The following is a 23,301-nucleotide window of genomic DNA, read 5'->3' as shown; positions in this document are numbered from 1 at the left end:
ACCAGCTAAAGTAATAAAGTTCCAGCGTGAGCTGTCTAACGTCTGCCCCAGTCCCCGTTCCAGTTTGACTTGTCTCCTGTCCCAGACTGTGGCTGCTGGGTGTGCGTCAGCACAGCTCCTCGGCTGGCTGACTCTGTCTAGGAATCCGGTGCTCCTTCCACAGAGCTCCTGCCCCTCTCTTCACCGTGAGCACAGTGAGCGGAGCAGAGGGAGCAGGCGATAGAAAGGCTACTAAATCCACAACGACAAGGCCCTATTAAAAGCCGTTTTTTCTATTTCATTTAATGACTTTTATTACCAGCCGCCCTTCTCTCTTCGATTTGGCAATAATAACAACAGGGGAATGCAGCACTCAGCGTTCTCCTATCTGATGCTCCCTTTCACTTTTTTTTTTTTTTTTCTTTTTAATGAATTCCTCTTTGCACCAATGGGCTGCTGAAATAAGCACAAAGCAGTCCAAGAATCTGCTCGCTGCAGTGGAAGGTTCAATGTATGTGTATACCGTTCGGGCATATTCGCTCCATAAGTATGAGAATATGTGCTGAAGAGTACACATGCTTTCACTGTTGCCACAGGACAGAGCCTCTCTGTGCAGTTTGGTCAACAGCTGTTTCTCCCCAGAAGCCAAACAGCTTTGGATCAGCCCAAAGGCTACAAACGATTTGAGTATGTGTGTGACTGTGTTTTTGTGTGTGTGTTTGCGCGCTCATAATCGCTGTATATTTTGTTACTGCGAAAGTTACCGGCTCTTGTGCCAGATGAAGGGCAATACTGTGATCCATCCCAGACAAAAATTAAGGACAGAGCAACGACCACCTCGACTTAGGCCTGCAGTGTATCGTCCGCACGAAACTTAACTTTCCCCGTACGTGTCTGCTTGCTGAAAAGAGGCCACCAAGGCCACAGATATGTTTTCTGTGTTGTGTCTAACGTTGACTCCTGATTTTGTCAATGACCGCTGGGTTGAGACTGGAGTGCTGCGTCCTCGGCAAAAAAATCTCTCCCCGGCAAATACTTACCACATAGCTCGTTTGCAGAGGCCCGTCCTCCTCTGTGTGCGGATACGTGCATGTGCGTGTAGGACTCTGTGTGTTAATGGCTCAGCGAGCGTGTTTATGGCTGTGGTGTGTCAGCCTGAATAAAGGTGAGGCATGTAAATGATAAGAGGGTGGATGACATTCCCATCTGTCATCATTCTCACCCTATCCCGTTTCCACTCTCGCACACACACACACACACACACACACACACACACACACACACACACACACACACACACTCGCCCGCACACATCGCTTTTGAGACACACACTTGCCTCACGGTGCCAGCGACTCGGCGCCTTAGAATAAACAACAGCAGAGGATGAGGGTTTACCTGCCGCTGACCCCGATTGCGCACACACAAACACACACAGACACACAGACAGAGGTGTTCACTCATCGACTCGTCCCTCCCCCAGAATTGAGCTGGCCCAGTGTTGACCTCCTCACTTGACCCCGAGGGATTTACTAAAGTCAAAGGTCAATCTGGTCGGATTGTTCCTCCTGTGGCCGATTGCTCTGCTTGAAAGACGGGGCCGATGCTAACGTTATTGTTTTCCAATAAACAGCACCTCACCAAAGGAAAAGCCTGCCTGCTTGATTGAACGTGTCCTTTGCATGTTCCAATAAGCAATTTCTCACATGAGAGATGCCCGGCTGAGAGAGATTTCGAGACTGCCCAGTTTTCTTTTTTCTTTTTTGTCCTTTTGTGGAACAATCAGGAATCCGAGCCAGATAGAGAGAAGGAGGGAGCTTACCCCCTTCTCTCTCCTTGCCCGGCAGGCTCAAGTGCTGTGTGAGCTATGCGGAGGAGGAGGAGGAGGCCCTGAGAGTGCGAGGTGCCTCTGGCTGTGCCTGGTCCAACGATGTCGTGGCTGTGTGGCATGTGAGACATGCATTCACTGCTCTGTGGCGGAGCTGAATAGAGCTCGAAAGGCTCTCCAGGCATTAGAGACAGACAAGAAAAAGAATGAGCGAGATTCAAGGGGGGAAGGAAAAGGAAGGCTTTCAACTGAGTATGGAATTTAGTTTGCCCTTCGAAATAGTTTTGTCTTGAAGGAGTTCATTCTTTTTTTTTCTTTCATGTTCATTTCCTTGCTTGCTTGGGTTTTTTTGTTATCTCATTCCTGCCCTTCATCTTCCCCTCGTCTTATTTTCTGGCTCTCCTACCCCTAATCTCTCCATACCTGTGCCTATCCACCTCCCTTTTTCTGTGCATTCCTTCCCTGTGTTTATAAGCTCTCATGGTCTCTCTTTCTCCCCATCTCAATTTACCATTTTCATTTCCCAAGCCAGGCAATAGAAACTCATATCTTATTTACACTGCCCCTATCTAGATACAGCATGTTTCCATAGTGTTTCCTGTGTCGAAACTCCCAAAGGAAGGCTAGCCGGCTAGCTAGCTCCTGTTCTCTTTGCTCAGCGCTAGCAGTCTTGCATCCAGACCTCAGAGGCTATCACTGTTTCTACATTTAGAAGCTCTCTGTTTACCTCCGCCTGGAATTAGGAGAGGAACAGGACTTGGCTTATTCACTGTGGTGTCCTTCTCTGAAGTTTTTTAAATGATCCTCACCCTGATATTTTCCAGGCCTCGAGGACAATCCTGTAACCTTTTTTCAGGGATCAGCCCGCCATGCCCTTGAAAAGTTCATCCGGTTTTATTACTTTTGATATATGTGTCATTTCGGTGATGTTCTGAAGAAGCTGTGGTCCAAATCATAATCTTGTGTTACTTGTTCTGTGACGAGATAGTTCCTGATTTAATAGCCAGCTTACTCTGTAAAGCCTGTGGTTCATGTACAGAGGCTGCGTTCCTCTCTTCAGTGGGCCTTTGCTGAATGCCCCCTCTTTTTGAGTATTGGGTTTTTTTTCCCAGCCATTTCACGACTTAACTTGTTGGGAGACTTTACAGGAAAAGGGTTGCGAGAGAGGAGTGATGACGCTCTACCAGCTGAGCTACCGGGGTGCCACAACACTCCCTCTCTCTCATCTGACTTCTTGTTATCTCTCTAAGCCGTCCTGCGTATTAAAGCCAAAGAAAGGACCCCAAAAAATATTGGCTGTTTTATCCAGACTACAAGTCTTTGTACGGTTGCTTTTGTTTAGACGAAATTGATTGGCTTCTTTGGTTTAATAAACAGGATTTTATTACATTTAAAACATAAAAAAAAAAAAAAAAAAATGTTATTATCAAATCATGCTTTTATTTCTAAGGCCCTGAAAAAAGTGTTACTGGGTTATCAGAATTACTGATGAAACATTTGAAACCATACCTGGCGAGAATTGTTGTCGCTCGGTTATGTGCCGTAGATTCTTTGCTGTGAACATTTGGCATTTTTTCGTTAGCAGCTAGTGAGAATTTAGCACCGCAGATAAGGTCGCGTCTGCTATGCCGTGCTCGTGGCACCATGCAGGACTTGAGCCGAGGTAAAATCAAAATCTACCATTGTTGTCACCCGGCGTCGTCGACTGTCTCCCGTCCTGTCTGTCTGCATTCTTGCCCAAAACCTACTATCTGGCCGCCTGTCTGTCTGGCTAGCTGTTAGCTGGCTAGCTGTCCCTCCTGGGTGGCTACATCACCTCACCTCCTGCCCCCCCCCCCCCCCCCCCCCCCCCTGCAGCCAGTGACAGCCAGCCCAGCCCAGGGAGACATGGGTAATGGTCCTCTCTGATGTACAGCCTGACTCAATTGGACTGGATGGCAGACACACGCCTAAAATAACAAAAGGAGGGGAGAGAAAGAGAGGGGGTAGGGGGGGCGGAGAGGGAGGGAGGTAAGGGAAGGAGCGAAGCGATCGATAAAGCAGGGACACATCGCCTAATAAAGATTTATTCCTCTTTTTCCCCCCTCGCCATGCGCCTTGGCAGGGCAGAGAGAGAGTGGGTGGGGGGGAGGAGAGAATGTGATTAGTGGACTCCTTCTCCCAGGGTGCCTCTGATAGCATGTGCGTACGCGCGCATGGCAGCATGTATACCCCGGCTGTGTGTATTTTTTGCATCTCTCGTGTGTTTATCGCATGCGCCTCTCCCGAGAGCAAAGGGGGTTAAAAACAATCTCTGTCGTTTGTTCTGCCGGCAGTGGCACCAGCAGCTGCAGCTGTGTCCCTGCCTCTCTCTCTCTCCCGCTCTCTTCCTGTCAGCTAATATTTAGTTAATCTTTGGTCTGGGACCTACGGGACTGGCCGGAGCTCCTGGTGCCCCATCCATCTCGCGCTGATCTATATTCCACGCTGGATCCCTGTGCCATTAACCACCACCAAGGGGAAGGGAGAAGGGGATAGTGAGGCGTAGAGGTAGAACGGAGAGGAAAGGGCAGATGGGTGAAGGGAGACAAGAGAGTGATGGAGAGAAAGCAATAGAGGGAAAATGGGGGGGGGGGGGGGGGGGACCGTCTACCATCTCAACACTAAATGAGAGGGAAAGGGAGGAGGAGAGGTGGGTGGGTGCTCCGGCCGTGCACAGACATGTCTCCCCCCCTAATTTTGAGGGAAAAAGCCGAGTAGAAAAAGTGATGCAAGAGATGTTCGAACGGTTTCATTTGTCAAGCTTTCCTTTTTTATTTATTTTTTGTATTTTTGGAGCACACCGCTCCCATCCATTCTCTCTTATTGCCTGCCCAATTGGACACTACTACTCGCGATAAAGCCTTTTATATAAAAAGAGGCGGTGGAATTACTTCAATCCGGCTGAAAAGAGAGTAAACAACAGAGAGTGTCTCGGCGAGGAGGTGTGAGAGGTCGAGGAGGAAAAAGGTGGCGTAGGTGGAGGGGAAGGACAAAAAAAAAAACCAGAGGCATAGGTGTGGGAGTGAGTGATCCATATGCACAGAGCAAAGCCACTTCATTGATATGCATTGTGTAGTTATGAGGGGGTCCACCTGTGAAGGCTCCGAGTGCTGAGTCACTCACTAACGCACAGACTAAATGCTTTTATCCCAGACGCCTGGTCCATCTGAATGGAATATAATAGGCCATAAAGTGCTTTGCTAGCAGTGGCTGCTTGCCCCGTGGCAAACCCTCGCCCCTCGCTCCCCTACTCCAAATCTCATTTCGCCACTTTTATGGAAACAAAACGTGTACGCGCTCTGCTTTAATTACATCGTTTTTGTTTTTTTCTCTCCTCCTCTCGATGTTTTCTCTTCTCTCCATCCCTCTTTCCTTGTTGTTCCTCCTGCAGTGCTTCTCGGGCGGCCACAGAGAGCCCTCTCTACTCACTTCAGCCCTTCTGTCCACACTCGCTGCGTATCCTCCCCCCCCCCCCCCACCCGGTTCGGTCATGTGTGATCCCTTTGCTGCTGCTGCTGTGGTGTGTGTGTGAGGCACCTGTTTGGGATCTCGGTGTGTGTTTAGGGTCATGCCTGCAGGTCGTGCGTAATGAATAGCGGGGCTGTTGCCGAAGCACAACTGGTTGAGACGGAGGTAGCCAGAGAATAGTGCACCAGTGACGGAAGGAGAGGAGGAGGAGGAGGATGGAGGGATGGAGGGAGGGAGGGAAGAGAGGAATGGGGGGAGCAGGAGGACCAGAGAGGGAGGAAGGGAAGAGTGGTTGCGAAGCCAGTGAGCCTTAACCACCTTCTGTCAGTCTGTCTGCTCTCAGCGCTGTTTTCTCTCTCATAGGAATCTAATGGCTTTTCCACTGTCCTCTTTCCAAACCTCCAACACCACCCTCTCCCCCTGCTCTCCTCGTTCTCTCCCTTCTCTATCGCTGAGCTATTTTTTTCCTTTCTTTACTCCTCTCCATCTCCTCTCACTTTTCCGTCTCTCCGCTAAAAAATTCTCCCCCTGAAGTCTCTGCGCTGTCTTTCCCCTGCTGCCTCCCCTCCCTTCCTCTCGCTTCCAGCTGCTGGCCAGGGGAACAGCTGACTAAATCTAAAGCTGGGGCCCCTGGCTCTGGCCCCGGCCCCGGCCTCAGCTCTGCCACTGCCTCCTCCTCCTATTCTCAGCCCCTCTCTCCCTCTCTCCCTCCTTCCTCTGGCCTACAGCCCTGGCTCCTCTCTCAGCAGCCCCAGCTCAGCCCTGGCCCTGCCTCTGAGCCTCGGCTCCAGCTCTGCCTGACTCTCGGCAGTTCCCTCCAACCCTCCCCCCCTCCATCCCACTTCGAAGCTGAAAAGCCTCAAAACCCCTCTCTCTCTCTCTTTCTCTTTCTGTTCTGCCCTCTCTCTTTTTCTTTTTTTTTCACTCTGTATTTCTTGCTAATTCACTTGCCCCCCTCCCCCTCCTCCTCCTCCTCCTCCCAGCTCTGACGGGCTGTAGCTGGGCCCCTGGTACTGTCCCAACTTATCTGGACTGAGGCCTCATCCAGGTTGGCTGCAGTTCAGTTCTCTGGCTCCTATACCCAGCCTCCCTAGCCAGGCATCTTTCTCTCTCTGGCTAGTAACGTTAGTCACTGTAACTCATTGTGGCTCGCTTCACTCCGAGCCACGTTTAGCTTGTACATTTGTTCCTTTTCTGGCTCAACGCTTCCCCGCAAAGCTCTTTTGCGTCCACGTGCGTCCCTTTGTCTCCTCTGCTCTCGTTTCTGTACGTCTCTGTAACTTGTGTCGACAGGCTCAGCCTGAGCGCAAACACATACGCTCGGTGCATCGTGCAAGAGCGTGAAGCATCTGACACATGATTGGCAGCAGGGCGAGGATGGGGAAAAAGGAACCAAAGGGGAAGTGGGCCTTGTCACATCTCCAGGCAAGCCAGGGGCTCGAGTTTGATCGCTGCCCAGGGAAAGAAGCCTTTGTCTCCCCCCCACCACCCCCCACCCCCTGCCTCCCCCACCCCTCATCCCCAACCTCTGTGGCTGTCAGAGCAAGGCTGCGGGCTTGTGTGATTAGGTGCAGGCCCAGGTTCCGCCATCACTCCTCCGAACAGACGTTGCCCACAGAAGACACCTGTCAATGCTCTTCCTCGTCCCTGACACCCAACTGCAGTGAGATGAGCGACAGAGGGCTGACAGAATAAAGTTCAGAGAGCACCCCACAGCTAGTGGGACGAAAGCACACTCACACACACACACACACACACACACCTCTCTTTGTGTGGAAGTGGGCCAAGGAAGCCCAGGCAGAAAGAAGCAGAGTCAGTCTGCACCAGTTGAAGCGACATCAGAATCTTCTGGAACACCTCGCAAAACTCCGCGCAGATTATTATTCAGCCCACTCCCTGTCTGTCTAATGCCCAATACAGCCTTTGTGGTTCTGGCTGCCTTTGTTGTCATTTTTTTTTTCTTTTCTGTCGTTGTTTTGTTTTGGTTGCGTGTGCATGTGTATGTGCAAAAGAGGAAATTGGGGAGGAAAAAAGCAACAAAAAAAAGTTTTCCCTTTCTGGAGTCACGTTTTTTTCTCTCGCACTGACTGACAGATGCGGGACCATGAAAGCAAATCACATCGTGCCACGGACTTCAAAGGTTCCTGTGTTCCGCCGTTTATTGGCAACGATGCACAACAACCTCTCTTCCCGATGTGGGTTCTTCAAAAAAAAATAAAAAATGGGGAGGGAAGGAGCTAGTTGAAACAGAAGCGGATGACAAAGGAGCTACCATCCAAACAGCTGGGGGGGTGGGAGGGAAGGGAGGAAGGGAGGAGGGTTGCTAAATAATCAGACCTAAGCGCCGTAACCGAATCGGACTGCTTATCAAAAGCGTTTTCAGTCAAAACGGGTTTTTTGATGCACAGCGATTCTGATACTGGGGATGTTTTGAGTGGAGAAAAAAGTGATGGCTTGAAGTTGTAAAGAACTCTCTCCACTTTGGGGGGGAAAGCTTTGGTTCCCCTTTCTGAGGCTTTTTTGGTGTGTTTGGAACGTGTGTGTGTGTGTGTGTGTGTGTGTGTGTGTGTGTGTGTGTGTGTGTGTGTGTGTGTGTGTGTGTGTGTGTGTTTTGCATGGACCAGCGCAACCGTAATTAACTAAGTGTTAAAGCTAAGATGTAGTAAGCGGCTTGGTTCTGCTCTCCTAACCTTATGGACCATCTATCGCTCTCTTTTTCCTCTTTATTCTCTCTCTTGTCCGGGATGGCACCCATTGACTGCCACTGACCTAATTTGGGCAAATTTCACTGACCTACTTCATGGGTGAATGCTGACTTGCCCACAGGAGGGGATTCTCTCGCGCGCACACACTCGCACACATGCACACATATTCTTTATGATTAATATGCACTCTCAACCTCTTTTACGGTTGCCATGGTGCTGGGTGTGTACCCCCTCAGTCGTTGCCCCCCCACCCCCCTCCACACCCGCCTTAATCCCCCGATAAACCCCCCTGTCCTCCTTCAGCATGCTGGCATCCCAAATGAACATAATGAGGACCTCAAAGTACAGACACGTGGTGGAATATAAACAAAGCAGTTGGCCTTTGTTTCCCGCGGTCTCAGAGGTGACATAGTCCTTCACTTCACAAAGTCTCCGAAGAGACATAATCGGCGTAATTGCGCACGGATATGATTATCCCTCCGTCGTCTATGAAAAATTCTAATTTGAGCAAATTTGATCAAACGTTGGTGAGGTGCTGCGAGTGCTCAGACAATCCCAGTAATTCCTGCACAAAGTTAGATGGATGGAGACTGCAGTCCGTGGAGCAAACGGCGGTCCCACAGGACGACTGGCATCTTTAACCCACTTGCATTGAAATTAATTCAAGCATCATCGCGTTTCCTCCAGCAGATTAATTCCCAGCTGACCGGACACATGTAATACTCTGGGGGGTCTCTGGAAAATGTGTTGTCATAGTTGGATTAGTTTTGCCCTTTTTTTAACGTGAGAAAAGATTAGTAATAAACTTCTGCGCCTGCAGCCTCCCACGAGGATGTGGTAGTTGGAAGCAAGGCTAACCTGATTCAGAGTTTTGGTCACGCTCCGGTGTTGTTTCCTCAGCAAGCTTTTGTGCGGCGGCACTCCTGTGCGTTTTTAAGGGAAAGAATGAGAGGGGTATTTGTGTTTTTCGTTTCAATGTGTGCGGACCTGCCCGCCTCCCCCGGCGTCCTCGCCTGTGTTTGCCGACATGTATGCAAGGCCACAAATACAACCCATGAATGCAAACACACACACACACACGCTCTCACCAGGCGGACACGTGTCGTCATGGCAACGCGCACAGATGTCAACAAAAGAGGCTCCAGGGTGAACATTGTCTCCCTCTTGTCCAGCAGGGTGCAATTTATCTCAATGTAGCCACGAAAGGCAGCTATTTACATGAGACAAGAGCTGTTTCTGGGAAATGGGGGTCTCACTGAAGGTTTTGATGTCAGCTGCATGTTTTTAGCACTGAGAGCGGAAACCTAAACCATCAAGAGAAGGGAGAGGAGCGTGCTGCGGACCCACCGGGAGAGCCGAGACCCCTCGTGCGGTCACAGTTCTTTACCCTGAAAGTCTCTCGCCGTTCCCCCTGAACGCACTCCGAGACGGCCCAGCGTTGCGTGTGATTTCAGATGCTTATAGTTTGCACAGAGTAAATCTAACCCCCTTGCTTTATAGCTTATCCTTAAGAGAGTGGTCCTAACATCAACGTCAATATTTACAGGAATAGCCCGCAGGCAAGAGAATCGACCACCACGATTCAGCAGAGACATATTCAACCTTTCTCTTGCCCCCTTCCTCCTCCTCCTCCTCCCCCCTCTCTTCCTCCTTCCCTCACTTGTCTTCATCCTGGTTATTCCCGTTCTCTGCAGCAGCCCGTCGATCACGGTGCCAGGTGGCTGAGATATTTGTCTTCGGGTTGCCTTTGTTTTGTATGTGTGTGTGTGTGTGCGCGCGCGTGTGTGTGCGAATAAGGTGCGCCCTGCGTACGCATGCGCAGCTTCCACGACGAAGCCGTGGCTCTGACACAGGCTCAGCGGCTGCTTGAGAGATGCTGGATGACGCGTGTCAAGTGATATTAAATGTGAGAGTACCTCCCCCTCCTCCCTCGTCCACTCGCACACCCCCTCTGCTCTGCCCATCCCTCCGCCGCGGACTGTGTCTGCAGTGGTTAGTGTGAGCTGTGACACTTTTCATCAGGGGTTTTTTTTTGGGGGGGGTGGGGAGGCGCCACGTCTGATGTACGAGGCCTCACATCTCTGTGGGTAGAGTGGACACTTAGGCCTACATAAGCTGTTGGAAGGTCAATGGACGCACAGCTGAATAGACACACATACCTTACTCGCCTCATTACACATGCTTTGTTCTTTGCGATTTCATAATAAAAACAAATCCGTCACAAGGTGGTTTGTTTTTTCTGTGGCAATGGTAATTGCTTGGTAATTGCTTATTAATGGGTGTGTATTTGTAGTGCGGTGCTTTTGTCTTCAAAGAGAGACAGAGCTGTAAATCCATGTCGGCCTAAGACCAGGCTACCTACCTATTTAGACCTTTTACGCAGTCTCATGTTCACTCGGATTTATAGGTAAGGCAACGACATACTGTAGGAACGTGGCATGTAAAAGGTTAACCTATTTCCTGGTGAGTGCATCATCTCTCCGTGGTGTTTGTGTGTGTTTTGTGCACGTGTGTGTATATCTGCCTCCATCCGTGTCAGGTGATAATGTGGAAGTATGAGTCTTGGGCCAGTGTGCTCCGTGCTATAATGGGACAGCCAGAGCCGGGGGATGTTGAGGGCGCACGCGGGGGGGGGATTGTAGGGCAGGGGGAGGGTTTACGCCAGGATGTGGCAGAGAACAGCGGGTGTGACCTCAGTGACTCCAGGAAGGAAGGGGTTAAGCACGAGCCGGCAGGGCTGCATGGGCTGCGTTACGCAAACTGGCGGCTGGCTGGAGCTGAAAGGGGAAGTGCTGAGCTCAGAGGAACACTGGCTCAGAGCCATCGCTCCCTCCGCCCTCCTCTGAAAACTACCCCTCCACCTCCCTCCCTCCGCCTCCCCTGGCCCTCTTCCCCACCTCCCCGCTACAGCTGAGCGCTCCCCATGCTTCCCACCGCCAGGCGTGGTGATGTGTGTTTGTGTGTCTGTGTGCCTGTGCTGGAATGCAGCTTCCCCCTCGGCTGGGGCCTGTGTGTGTATGTGTGTGGGTGTGCACGTGTGTGTGTGTCTGTCTGGAATGATGCCTCCCCTTGTCTAGTGTGTGACGTCAGTACACACACAACGGGTCAGCTTAGGGCTAGGCAAAATTCTGTGTGTGCGTGCGTGTGTGTGTGTGTGTGTGTGTCATGGGAGGGAGGAACGGGGGAGGAGTCAGTTATTGGAGAGAGAAAAAGGAAAGAGGTGGGGCTGTTTGTGAGCAGAAGGAGGTTGACTGCAGGGAGTCACTGAAGCCAGTATGCGTGCATGCATGAAGGCATCATGAGTGTGTGTCAAAGGGTGGGGTTGTGTGTGTGTGTGCGCTAGAGTGTGTTGGGTGACTTTCCAAACGAAATGGGAAGGGTAAAGAGTGTAAGGTTATTTCCTGGCATGGGCAAGTGGACCTTAAAAAACGCACACATACTCACACATGTGCACAGTTTCCAGTCCAGTGCTGTGAGTGGCCAGCTATTTTCATATGCAAATTAATTCCCTTCACTTTCAGCCATGTTGCCTTTCCACAGGAGTGGCTTCTCGTCCGTGTGATGTGCTTTATGGAATCATTTTTCTTTTCGCTTTTGTCCTGTTGTTCTTTTTGTACTTTTTTTTGTGTGTGTGTGTGCGTTCGGGCTTTGAAGCCAAGGCGCATTTTTTGAGTGCCGCTTTATCAAGAAAGATTAATCACAAAAGGATTTCTAGGGCAAAGTTCAAATTAAGCAAGAGAAAAACACATCTGTAGTCAATTCTGACAGGCACAACAAATGTCATTTTGGCACACTTTCTGCGAAAAACCAATGAAATGCATCGCCATATTCTTTGTTTATTCCTTTCCTGTGCGGTTTCTCGACCGACCCAGACTCCCCTCCTTCACAGGCAAAGGACACTATAATGTCTCGACTGTATAGGTTTGTCATTAGAAAGATACTCAAACCCTGAAGAAGCAGACAATGACTTTCCAATGGATCCCATTACCTCCGTCTATAGCTTGCGTGGCTCTACTGGGACGGACCTCTGCTAATTACACACATTCATTTCCAGCTTTCCAGCCAGCTGTAATTTCATTCACACTAATGAACCTTGCACATGGATTGGGATAATGTATAGTTAATGTACAGCCAAGAGACGGAATTAGCAGGCTACCGACTTCTCCAGTGACAGAAATTTGTTTCAAATAGCAGCTAATGGGACAGTTCACCCAATACCTCGCCGGTGTCATTATTAAGTTACACCTATAGTCATTTTACACTAAGGTGTTTAATAGTTCGCATTGACAAACATAGCCTGCTTTGTTAGAAAATCAAATGAATACAACCAAAAAGATACCCATACAAAAGTGATGAAAACTAAAGTTGCAGTAAAGTAACATGTTTAAATTAAATATTGTCAATTGGGAATTGAGCATTTCCACAAGTCATTGGCTAAATTCGCTTATGCATGAAAATTTCACAATTGAAATGTGAAATTTAAAGTATCACATTTAAATTGCATAAAAAAGAGATTTTTTTGTCTTGTCATGTCATTATAGGCTACATTGTGGAAGGTTTAGATCTATTGTGTTTCATATGACTAAGCGCATAATATATTATACCTCATAATATATCAGACTTTGATCTAGTGTCCAAGGCCATTCATTGAAAAAAAAAAAAAAAAGATCTAGGCTATTTAATTGTTTTTTCTAGGTTATTTGTGCATTTTGTTGAAAGTGACTAAAAAGGAGTGTCATGAGTAATATATTACTCTAATGCAAACAGTAATATTGTAACATGATATAGTAACTAGTAATATCTAATATATTGCATTTTAAAAGCAATTTGCTCATAACTGTTTGTTTTACCTTCCTTTTTCAAAATGCAGTGGCTGTATCGGACAATGCTGTCATCTTATTACAGTGACCCGTAGCTTTGACACTGAGGTCTGTAGCCGTGTTGAAAAATATTGTTATCTGATTTTAAAAGAAGTTTGTATTTTTCTTCCTGAAAGTTGCATGAGAAGATTGCTGACACTTTTATTGGTGCAGTAAACATTAAGCTATTTTCAGCGGCTGCTTAGCTTAGCTTAACTTATTTCTGTCAGGAGGCAGAACAGTTTACCTACAGGCAGGTAAAAAGAGGGTCGTCAGTTCTGTCCTAAAATAGTCCTTCACATCAGAGTTTCTACAGTTTAATTTGTACGGATTAAACTGAGATATTATATATTAGAGCTGCTGGTTTAAGTATTTTGTCACCTTTGGACAGAATCAGGCTAGCTGCCTCCCCTTCTCCCCAGTCTGTGTGCTAAGCTAAGCTAACCAGCCTCTGGCTCCAGACATTGTTTCAGTCCTCTCATCTAACTGTCCGCAAGAATGAGAAACTTGATTTCCCAAAACTATTCCTTTGACAGAAGAAGACCCATTCCCCCCCGAATTTCATGTTTTGTGCGCCGGGTGCTCCATCTATTACTAACAGAACCCATTTTCACATCACTTTATCCTTTTTGTCTCGTGTCGATCACGTCCCCTGAACAGAGGCTTCACTGTCTTTCAGTACTGGTCAGCCCTCTCAACGCCAACCGTTGGGATCAGTCAGCAGAGCGGTGACACCAGCTCCGCCTGACAGCCCCAATCCCGCAGAATTAGAATCCATTTTGAAAGTGATAGTTAGAAAATTGCAAGTCATTCCTGATGTACCGCATGGCAACAAAGTGGCAGCAGCCCAGTAGTCGACTGTCATTTCAACCGCCAGCTGATGACAACTCCAATCACCCAGACAGCCGTCACTGCACACACACACACACACCGATATTCTTTCCCTCCCATTCCTGTGATTAGCATGCAGATTTTGCTGTCACAATCTTCGAGTGGAAGTAAGAAGCATTGAAATTCATAGAATATCTCAGAACATTAATGTATGCTCATTTGTGTCTGTCGGGATAGGCGCTGGATAGACTGTGAGATTGTGCACGTATGTGTGGATGAAAACACATCGGGGGAGAAAAAAAGGGCTTTTTGGTCTACCAGAGGGGTTTAAGGCATAAATATGGCCGCCCCTGGAGCTCAGCTGTGTTATTCCAGCCCGTCCCACACTTAGGACACACACACACACACACACACATGCACACACACGCCTGGAGCAAGGTCTCCTGCAGAATAGCATTGATCTCTGTTTATAATCTCTGTATGGGTGCTTCCTTATAGGACCACACACGCATGTTCTCATTGTTGCTCACACGGACCTACCCCTCTAAGACGCTGAAAGGCCTTGTATTTATCTTTGCAGCCTTATTAATTGGGCGAGTTCAAGGAGCCGCTATGAAGGAAATGCTCCTTTAGCTGTGGGTGGGACGAGGGGTAGTAGAGATGGAGGCGGGGGTCACCCAACAATTCCCCCGACCCTGCCTCGACCTACTGCAGGGCCTCTCGGCTCAATCCGACCAAACGGATTGGATTCCAGTCCAGTAGCCTTTTCTCGGGGAGGTCTCGGGGAGGCTATCTTTGGTCTACACAGAGAAGAATCCGGTGCTAAAGCTACCGCAGGTGGCCCCCTCTGGGTCAGCTCTAGTTGGATTTAGGTGTTGCTTTTTGTTTGCCGGCAGCTTATGAGGTAATTTGATTAATGTGCGAGGCCCAAAGTGAATCGGCGCGGGCGAATGGGCCTTAGATATATCTTTTCTGCTTTCTCCTCTTTGCTTTTGTTGACTTGCTTTCACACTCGCCCGTTTGTTTCATCCCTGTTCTCGTGCTGAAATCAATCATGTATTCAGAATCTCTCTCTCCCTCTATACACACACACATACACACACACAAACACACACACGAACCCACACACAAATTCAATGTGCACTGTCTGAGCTGCATGGTGCCATATTAGATTTAGGTGACAGTCACTCATGAACCAATTCAGCCAATAAACGTAATGACCTTCCCACTGCTGGGCCCAAATTTTCTCCGTTGACTTGGAATCTTAATTTGATTGCGGAAATATATGTATGTTGCTCAATCTAATTTGCCCCAGTGATTTTGGAACATTGAGCACTTTTGTGCTTAGGCAAGCAAACCTTTGAGGCCCCGGCCTCAATGCCGGCCGCCTGCCTTCATGTGGGAAGCTAAATCCTGTTTTATTGGGAGCGTATAAAGGCGGTATTCTTCCGTCACAGCAGATGTATGTTGAAGGAGCTGCTGGTCTTACCCTGTGCCTCTCCTCGCTGAAATAAGAGCAGGAGTCCGGTATTTCAGAGGCCCACTTGTTGTCTGAATGGACAGAAGTGGTCCGAGCTGGTCAAGAGAGCGCGCACGCTGGCTTATCGGCACTTATACAACTTAAAAACCAGAAGGGAAAGATGGAGCGAAGGGCTATTTGGGGGAATGCTTTGATGTGGGTCCCCCCGAAGAGTGTGGGTGGTCCGCAAGGCCTTTTGTGGGATCTGAACATATATATACATACACTAATTCTCGCTCGCTCTTTCACACACTGTTTCGCGCTGCCTTCAACAGCTCTCCAGGCCAAGTGTGATTTCACCAGGGCGGTCAGAAGGGGTTTCTAGGGCAACCTCACAGAGGCCTTGTTCTAAAAATGGCCGCCATGGTTACTTTGAAAGCCAACCCTGGCCTCTTGAACATGCACAGAAAAGAGCCCTGAGCACCACTAGGGGAGGGGAGCTGGGTGGACTGGGTGAGGGGGAAACCAGGCTCTTTAATAGCTAGCACATGAGACATTGAAGGTTTCATACCCACCCAACCAGGAGTCATGGGAGGTGTGTATGTGTGTGTGTGTGTGTGTGTGCGCACCTAAACAGTAATATCCCTGTACTCAGTGCTTGGCTAAATTAAAAGGGCATTTTTGGCGTGGGGGATAGTTTTTGGTGCCCAGACGATTGGACGGGGAAAGGCGAAACTCATTACCTACCCATCTGTCAGAGAGCGAGAGCGAAAGAGCTGTGGGAATGTGGACGGAGGGAGGGACGCATGAAAAGGGCTTGGAAGGCGAGAGAGTGAGAGTGTCCATTAAAGCAAAAGGAAACACAACAGAGGTTTTTTTTTTTTTTTTTTTTTTTTTTCAAACAAGGACGAGTCTTTTATCGCCATTTAGTTTTTCATACTCCATGTGTTTTGAATTTTAAAAAAAGTATCCCTGTTAATCTTCCCTGCGGGAAAAAAGAAAACATTTGCTGCTTTTTACGACGTTCTGATATATGTGTGTGTGTGTGTGTGTGTGTATGTGTGTGTGCGCGCACGTAAGAGAGTGTGTGTTTGTATCAGAGGTTGATTTTTCTTTGAGCTCTCTCAGCCCCACATGTTTTTGATGTTCTCTTTTTCTCTCCCCTCTCTGGACCAGGGGCCACTCTTGAAACATAAGCTCGTGTCACACACACACACACACACACACACACACACACGAGAAACGTATCAGTGAGTATTAAAAGCCATTGCTCATTTGCATGTTGTTACACAGCTAAATAAGTGAGCTCTCCTTTTTTCTCGACAACCAGCTGCGGCATGTAAACCTTTTTGTCTCGTTTAAGAGTGACTCAGTACATCTCTCCCTCTCTCTCTCGCAGCTGTAGACGTATAGGCTTTGATCGCTGCAGATGCGAGCGGCTGCCATATTCGATCCACACCCCTCTTCTGTGGATATTGTTAACGAACATGCACTTCCTCTGCCAGCTGGCTTTCCGAATGGAAAAAAGCATATCTCCATGGCGATGTTCTGCAGTTCCGCACTGTTAGACATTTGCAGCCAACACTTCTTGGTTCTACAATACAATAACAAAACATTGCTATTTCTGTTTTGATGCTCTCGCAGTTCACCAGGTTCGCCACATCCTTATTAACAGAGGCTTTTTGGGAATATTAGGCCTCGGTCGAGCTTGTGCATAGGCCGTTTGAAACTGCAAAGGAGAAATATAAGCAGCGTGATTTATTTTTATATCCATCCTGGGGGCGTAGCTTACTCCATAGGCAAGGGTGGTGACCCTGTTTGCTTCCCCCCCTTTCTTCTCCTGCTCATTCACCTGCATTCTTAACCCTCAAGGAGGACGGAGAGCTACTTTGACCTCTCTTCAGCTTGCTTGTGTACCCCTCACCCCTCTGTACCCTATGAAATATTCAACCCCCCCGCCCCTCCCTCCCTACCTTACATGGAGGCCCAGAAAACGCTTTGATATTCGCGTTAATACATGCTTGATATCACAGCGATGCGAGTGCTCAGCCCTTTGATAAACATATTTAAGAGATGTATGTCTTTGACTGGTCGGCACGCATTTCAGAGATCTCTCCTGAGCACATCAATGCATTCATAAGCTACTCTCTGTCTCTCCTAACCACTCCCATTATTAATAAATGCATGCCCTCACGCTGCGGCGCCTTGTGTGCGTACATGTGCGCCTCTTTCATATGCTCATCAGTGTGTGTTTTAGGCCACTGCCGGGGACCCCGCCCTGCTCATTCATATTCATCCTCGCATAATGACTAGCCGCGCCTCCGGATAGCGCAGTCAGGATAAGATCAAACATTATATTCAAGCGCGAGGCTGTATAATTCATGCCGTAACAGCCGCTGCTCACTGCTCACTTCCTCCTACTCTTTTTCTCAATTCCTCTTCAATCCGAGTTCCTGCATCTAGATTTTCTGTCAGGCTCATTGACTCTCGCTCAGAGTCATAACAGCTGGTCCTGATCATGCTCTCGTGATAGGAGGAACATGGGGCCTTTGGCAGGTGACTGTGGCCAACTGAGTCTGTTTCGCATAATTGCTAGAACTCTGTCTTGAGTGCTTTCTTTCTTAAAGAGATAAACTCAATCATGTCATTTACTAAAGGGCATCTTGAATATGTTGTCCAGTTGTTGATTCTGACCAGAGATGATAGATGCCCGAACTAATCATGGTCCTACTTGATCACAATTGGTTAAACTCCCTATCCAAACAATCAAAGTTGCTCGGGTGAAACTTAATAACTAAAAATAGCTGGATTGGTTTATTACAAGATGAGTAAAACAAAGGAACTCAGTCATTTAGGCCTGCAAACAGCAGTTATTTTCATCATAGCTTAGCCTGGGGATTGGTTTCTTGATATATCAGTTCATCTTTTGATCTGTAAAATGTTGGGAAAAAGTTAAATGCAGGGTTTATTTTTGAGAAGTTTTGGCATTTGGCATTTCTGTTTGCTAAATGATTCAATGATTGTGGGTGCAATATGTAAGAATTATCAATAGAATGTGAAGAAATAACAGTTAGCATGCTTACCAGCTGGCCTTGAGCCTGAAAACCTCTTCTTTTTTTTTTTAAGCAGTTGAAAGCTCTTGTGCTAGCAGTGTAAAGACCAACGCTCCCCCAGTTGTCTTTCTAGCTGCATGGCTAACTGAGCTAACAAGCTAACAGTCGCTAGTCATGGATGTATAAAGAGAATACAGTTAGCAGTTACCCTGGTAATGTGTCGAATTATCTGTAGACTAATTCTTTAAGATCTAAAGTAAAGATGGGAGGAAAGATACCTTTGCGTACCTTGTAAAATTAATTTAAAAATATGTTTCTTAAAAAACTAATTCTCTTTTTTTCCTTTCTCTCCTTTTCAGGTTTCCATCTCAGCGGCACAGTGACGGACCCCGCCACGCCCTCGTCCCCGGAGCTCGTCTGCAGCGTCAGCGTCAGCTTCGACCGCTGCAAGATCACGGCGGTAACATGCACCTGCGGCAACAAAGACATCTTCTACTGCGCCCATGTAGTGGCGCTGTCGCTTTACAGAGTACGGAAGCCTGAGCAGGTCAAACTGCACCTGCCCATCTCGGAAACCCTGTTTCAGATGAGCAGAGACCAGCTGCAGAAGTTCGTCCAGTATCTGATTTCAGTCCACCACACCGAAGTGTTGCCTACCGCGCAGAAACTGGCCGACGAGATTCTGTCGCAAAACTCGGAGATCAACCAGGTCCACGGTGAGGAAATGTGTGTGTGTGTGTGTGTTTGTGTGTATTTGTGTGTGTGTCAGGCTGCAGCCAGTCATTGGACCCCACGATGTAGTGACAACGTGTGTGTGTGTGTGTGTGTGTCAGGCTGCAGCCAGTCATTGGTCCCTGCAATGTAGTGAAAACGTGTGTGTGTGTGCGTGTGTGTGTGTGTGTTTGTGTATGTGTGTGTGTGTGTTTCTGACCAGGTGATCATGCGGTTGTGTTTGTGTGTGTTCCTGCCTGGACATGCATGCATGTATTGACTGTTTGATGAAGGTAAAGTGTGGCAGGATCAATGTTACTCATTAGTGAGATCCAGACAGTAAAGGAGAGACTGTGCACCTCTAATCAACACTATAGACCCGTTATTTACCACTGAGAGGGAGAGAACGATACAGATACAGATACAGAGACAGAGACAGAGAGGTTAGCAGTGGATGTACAGATAGGCGCATATCTCTTGTTATCGATACTGTACTCACTCCTTACCTTAATAAAAGAGGGAGGAACTGAAGGGCAAACAACAGAGAACGGGGATCCAGATGCAACCGGGAAAATCATGAAAAGGCAAATGTGTTGATGTATGGAACAAACTTTGAACTTTCGAAGAAACAGATGGATGAAAAGAGTGAACTGAGAGATAGAGACTTATGGGAGCCGAGGACAAAACATAAACAAGCAACTCGGAGAACGAGGGAGGTCTTCCTGGAGAGTGCTGTGACGAAGAAGCGTATTGATTTGTCGCCCTCCCATCAATAATTCTATGAAACTAAAACACCTGATTTGGATTAAAGCATCTAACTGAATTGATCCCATGCAGCTAATGCAACCGAGCGTCAGTTTTTTAGGCGCGTGCTCGTATGGATTTACTTTTTCTCTTCTTTACAGAATCGGTCCTCATCCTCGCAGTTTAAAGAGCAGGGCCCGCTGTACTGTCATCATGATGTAGGATTGCAAAATCAATGAGTTGGTCTATTGTTGAAGCAGCAATAAAACTTGTCAGTTATTAAATTAAATGTTCAAAGGGAACATTGCTTACAGTGGTGCTTTTTAGTGGATCGTTTTTTGTTTTTTTTTTATTTTGCTTTGGGCTGCTTTCACCAAACACACCACAACACAGTTTAAAGATGGTATCAATGAAAGCGGGTAGACCACGTGAGAGTATGCTACATAAATGTTAGAGATATTAAACAGTGATTGCAGCCTGTATTTCATGATAAGCGCTACGGTAAAATGACCGAGAAGTTTTTGCTGTTTGTTTCTAAAAATGTCCCCATTTATTAGGACTATCACAATGAGCGTAAAACCATTTGTTAAATGCTAAACATGACTAACATTGTTTGTAAATGTAGCATGTTGCTGCACATAGTTTTTGCTCTAGTCTGGAGTTTCAGAAGAAACACTGTAACGGGGCTGCAACTAAAAAATTTGTTTTTCTTCTATCATGCTCTCATTATTTTGTCATTTTCTCTAATAATTTTAATAAAGTACTTTTTCAAATGTATATTTCAGGAGCCAGTTGCTTAGGAGACCGATGAATAGACTTTGCGTGAGTTGCAAGCAAACACACCGTCTGACTTTGTGGCACTAGACCTTCATCGGGCAAATGAATGTGTTTTTTTTGCAAATTAGACAGTGTGCGGTAGTTAGCTTAGCTCTAATGATCTCATAAAACTTTCACAAATGGTGAAAGATGGTCGTCACGTAGCCCGCGATGACTTGTTTATGTCTTTTATGTTGCTTGCTTTGTCCAGTCCAAAACCCAATGTTATTTAGTTCACCGTCACGTTGGACAAAACAGTGTGCATCCTCGTCATTGAGAAGCTGGAGCTGGATAAGATGAATCCACCAAAACAATTAGTTGATTATTAAAGTACGTGCCCATTAATTTTCTCTTGTACAAAAAGGCTAGTCGTGTAATTGTTTTGGTTCTCCTTTTTTGTTTATCACGTTGCCCTCAAACAGTGCCAGTGTATTTGCTCGCGTTCTTGTATTACTAAGCATCAGAGGACACAAATAAATGTTCTCACAGGTGCAGAAAAAGGACTGAGAATAGGTCATGTTGCTGCTCCTCTTCTTCAACCAATAAGGGTTAATGGTAGGCTCATTTATCATTTAAAAGTTAGAATGAGGTTTGAATTATAGCGACAGGGTCTGCATAGGTCGAGGTAAGGCTGGACTTAGTTACTCTGTCTTTGAATCATGTAAGTGCAGAATGAACTTTAAAACTATTTAAGCATCTGTAGGATACCCTGTGTAGGAGCCTATATCATTCAAATCATCCTACACCAGGAACAGATAATGAATGAATGGTAACAGTACCTGATACACATATAACATAGCTGCATGCGTCCGTATGCTTGTGTGTGTTTAGGGGCCCCGGACCCCACAGCAGGAGCCAGCGTGGACGATGAGAACTGCTGGCATCTGGACGAGGAGCAGGTCCAGGAGCAAGTCAAGCTCTTCCTGTCTCAGGGAGGATACCACGGCTCGGGCAAGCAGCTCAACCTGCTCTTCAGCAAGGTTAGGAGGCGACAGCGGCACGTGCTCATCCACATACAGAACATAACGACACGCATACAACGCATACCATGCTCCTCTCGTCTATCTGCGGCATATGCAGCCTCGCTCTGATTCTCCCTTCTCTCTAAAAAAAAAAGAGGCCATCTGCGTTCAACGTACTCGCAGATGAAAAAAAAAAACTTACATATATTAAAAGGCGTGCTTCCTTTTAGCTGGAGCTGATTGCATAAAGGAAATGTAAGATGAAGAGAGGGGAAGAGGTGGAGAAAGACGAAAAGCCACATACTGCACCGTGTCCGCGATGAAACGATTACGCGTGGGGTTCTCTCCGTAGCCTTGTATTACAACGGCAGAGCTAGGCTAGCGTTAATGTGTTGTGTGCTATGCAAAGACAGCGAGCGAGGGCCATTATCATCCTCCCTGCCCCGGCTTTTAGAACGTCTCTCGGCTTCGTGCTCTTTAATGCCTGTTATATCCTTTTTCAGCACACACACACACACCCACAGACAGCAGCATATATGCCTGTCCACTCGCACACCTACGTTGAGAGTCACGTATACGTACATACAGCCGCCCTCGGAGGGCAAACGCACACGTACTGTGTGAGCATTTTGTGTGGAAGTGTTCCCGTGTGTGTATTAAACAAACAACACGCCTGTTTCGGGTGCTTTTGTGGGCACCCGTCTGTTAATCTTTGGGTTTTTCAGCTTGTGTTCGTAGAGAGAGTTTTCACCTGAAAAGTACAGAGAATCCTTTAAAGTATAAGATCAGTTTAGAGCGGCGTTTAGCTGGATTTTATATCCCCCCGCACATGCATCCAAGAGAGCCTGCGTTTCCTGTTGCTAGAAGATGCTGACCAACGTAGTTTTTGCACAAAACGGGTCCCCCTTGCGAGTAAAAGAAAAGTAAAGAGACAATAAGGAGAGAACGCAGCTGTTGTTCATGCACCTGAGACGAGAAAGATGGAGGTATTTAAACACGGCACGCATTTATAAGCGCTTTTTCGCGCACATTTTGTATTCTTTGTATTTGTTGAATCTTTTTGAATACCCACATCAAACGCTGGCAACATTTGTATTCCCAAAAGAAGTAAATACTGAGCAAATTTAGCCTTAAAGCACAATGCAGCCCTCTGTTTGTGTTTTAAGTGAATGGATATGTCTTGTGACCTTGAAGAATATTGCTTAAGGTTTCAGCTGGGCAGCACAAAACAGGTTGAATGGTACTCGACCGTAGTGAGTGCTCCAAGCAAACACTGGAGAGCGAGCAAGGACAGGAAGGGTTTGAGTTGATATTGATAGTTCAGGTTGCTTTCTCTCGCTGCCCAGTCTGGATCACTGACCCTGTGGTTTGTAAAATATACAGTACATAAACCCAGCAAGGGAAAATGTGGGCCTGTCCTTTTTAGAAGCAGGTCCTGTTAAAAAATTGCTGTCTGACGTGTGTATGGAGCGGTGCGTTCACATGACCAGGGTTCTTTTTTTTAGTGATATTTTTTTCTTTTCAATTCAGTTGAACTTTATTTCACCCGGTTAGGACAATTGTATGCAGCAGCTCCTCACTCACATGGACAGAGTGCGCACAATGGAAAGGAGAAAGATATAGTTTGAAGTAGTCTTTTCGAAAAATACCTTTCATTTATGATAAATATAAAACATTAGAAAATGCAAACAGGGTTCCTACAAGGTCCTGAAGGTTTAACTGGTTTGTTTTATCCAAGATGAGAAATCTGTTGAGTAACACTTGAATTTCAACGCGATCTGGCGTTCTATCTGCACAATAACTCAGGTTAACCAAAAATCTGTTTATATTTCAAATGAAGCGATATTGTCATCATATTTGTTTGTTGC

At 47.1% G+C, this 23,301-nt stretch overlaps 1 protein-coding gene across 2 annotated transcripts in view; it reads left to right on the top strand.

Annotated features, from left to right (window-relative positions):
- The window catches only part of LOC115582254 (zinc finger SWIM domain-containing protein 6), a 49,446-nt gene that overhangs the window by 6,665 nt on the left and 19,480 nt on the right, over positions 1-23,301 (top strand). For both annotated transcript variants that reach the window (XM_030418096.1, XM_030418097.1), the window contains exons 2-3: positions 18,560-18,916; positions 21,303-21,451. In XM_030418096.1, the coding sequence (XP_030273956.1) occupies positions 18,560-18,916; positions 21,303-21,451 (506 nt within the window). The remainder of the gene's footprint in view (positions 1-18,559; positions 18,917-21,302; positions 21,452-23,301) is intronic.

The sequence above is a fragment of the Sparus aurata genome, chromosome 5, assembly GCF_900880675.1.
Source record: "Sparus aurata chromosome 5, fSpaAur1.1, whole genome shotgun sequence".
NCBI classification, from domain to species: domain Eukaryota; kingdom Metazoa; phylum Chordata; class Actinopteri; order Spariformes; family Sparidae; genus Sparus; species Sparus aurata.
This window is presented reverse-complemented; position numbering and strand designations above follow the sequence as displayed.